The 805-nt window shown below is 37.6% G+C and overlaps 1 protein-coding gene across 8 annotated transcripts in view; it reads right to left on the bottom strand.

Moving 5' to 3' along the window:
• Positions 1-543, bottom strand: part of golga4 (golgin A4) — a 24412-nt gene extending 23869 nt beyond the window's left edge. For all 8 annotated transcript variants that reach the window (XM_015394146.1, XM_015394151.1, XM_015394149.1 and 5 more), the window contains exon 1: positions 343-543. In XM_015394146.1, coding sequence (XP_015249632.1) covers positions 343-423 — 81 coding nt within the window. In that variant the 5' untranslated portion in view covers positions 424-543. The remainder of the gene's footprint in view (positions 1-342) is intronic.
• Between the last annotated feature and the right edge of the window lie 262 nt (positions 544-805).

The following is an 805-nucleotide window of genomic DNA, read 5'->3' as shown; positions in this document are numbered from 1 at the left end:
CAAGTTTCACTTTTTAAATGGAATTACTGAAATCAATCTACTTTTTCATGATATTCTAATTTTATGACCAGCACCTGTACTTTCCAGGACAACCAGAAATACCAGTTCAAGTTTTCTATCAACTATCCATTTCAACTACAAACAGCTAACCTAGAAGAATAGCTTAGCTCAGTGCTAACTATTTCACTTCCAAGTTTATTGAAGTTGATTTAATGTAAAGTTATTTAGATTGAACGTCACACAAGGTTCCCTTCAAATCACAAACTCCTTTTCTGTAAGAGTTTATGAGCTGACATCCTAGCAATAACACAAACAGATGTTAGCCAAGTTAGCTCAACTAACCTGGGCCTGCTGCTGTCCTGTCTGCAAATTCCTCTGCGGAGACTGCTCCTCGTTTATCTTCTGCTTAAGTTTCTTAAACATTTTATCACGCAACCGGCAAGTGGATGGGACACTTTAACTACACGTCAGTAAATTGGTTTTATTTTTCAGCCCGTTATCCAGTCTTCGGGGCCTCGACTTCCCTGTTCGCGTCAGCAGGTAACAACGTTTTCTGCGCATGCGCGGCCAACGTGGAAGAAAGCTGGATGTCCAGATTTAAAGTGCCAGTCCGGCCTAAATGTAAACAGTGCATTCACACACGCTCTATTTTGTACAAAGATGTACTAAGTTGATATTAGTGAAAAATTTTTGTATTTTATGTATATATGTATTTATTTATTTATAGGATTTTGGATTTTATAGCTATTTTGCCAGCATTAAAGTGTTCTGGTTAGATGACACCTAGAATTAAATGATTTGGCCT

Source organism: Cyprinodon variegatus, unplaced genomic scaffold (assembly GCF_000732505.1).
Source record: "Cyprinodon variegatus isolate N-32 unplaced genomic scaffold, C_variegatus-1.0 Scaffold674, whole genome shotgun sequence".
NCBI classification, from domain to species: domain Eukaryota; kingdom Metazoa; phylum Chordata; class Actinopteri; order Cyprinodontiformes; family Cyprinodontidae; genus Cyprinodon; species Cyprinodon variegatus.
This window is presented reverse-complemented; position numbering and strand designations above follow the sequence as displayed.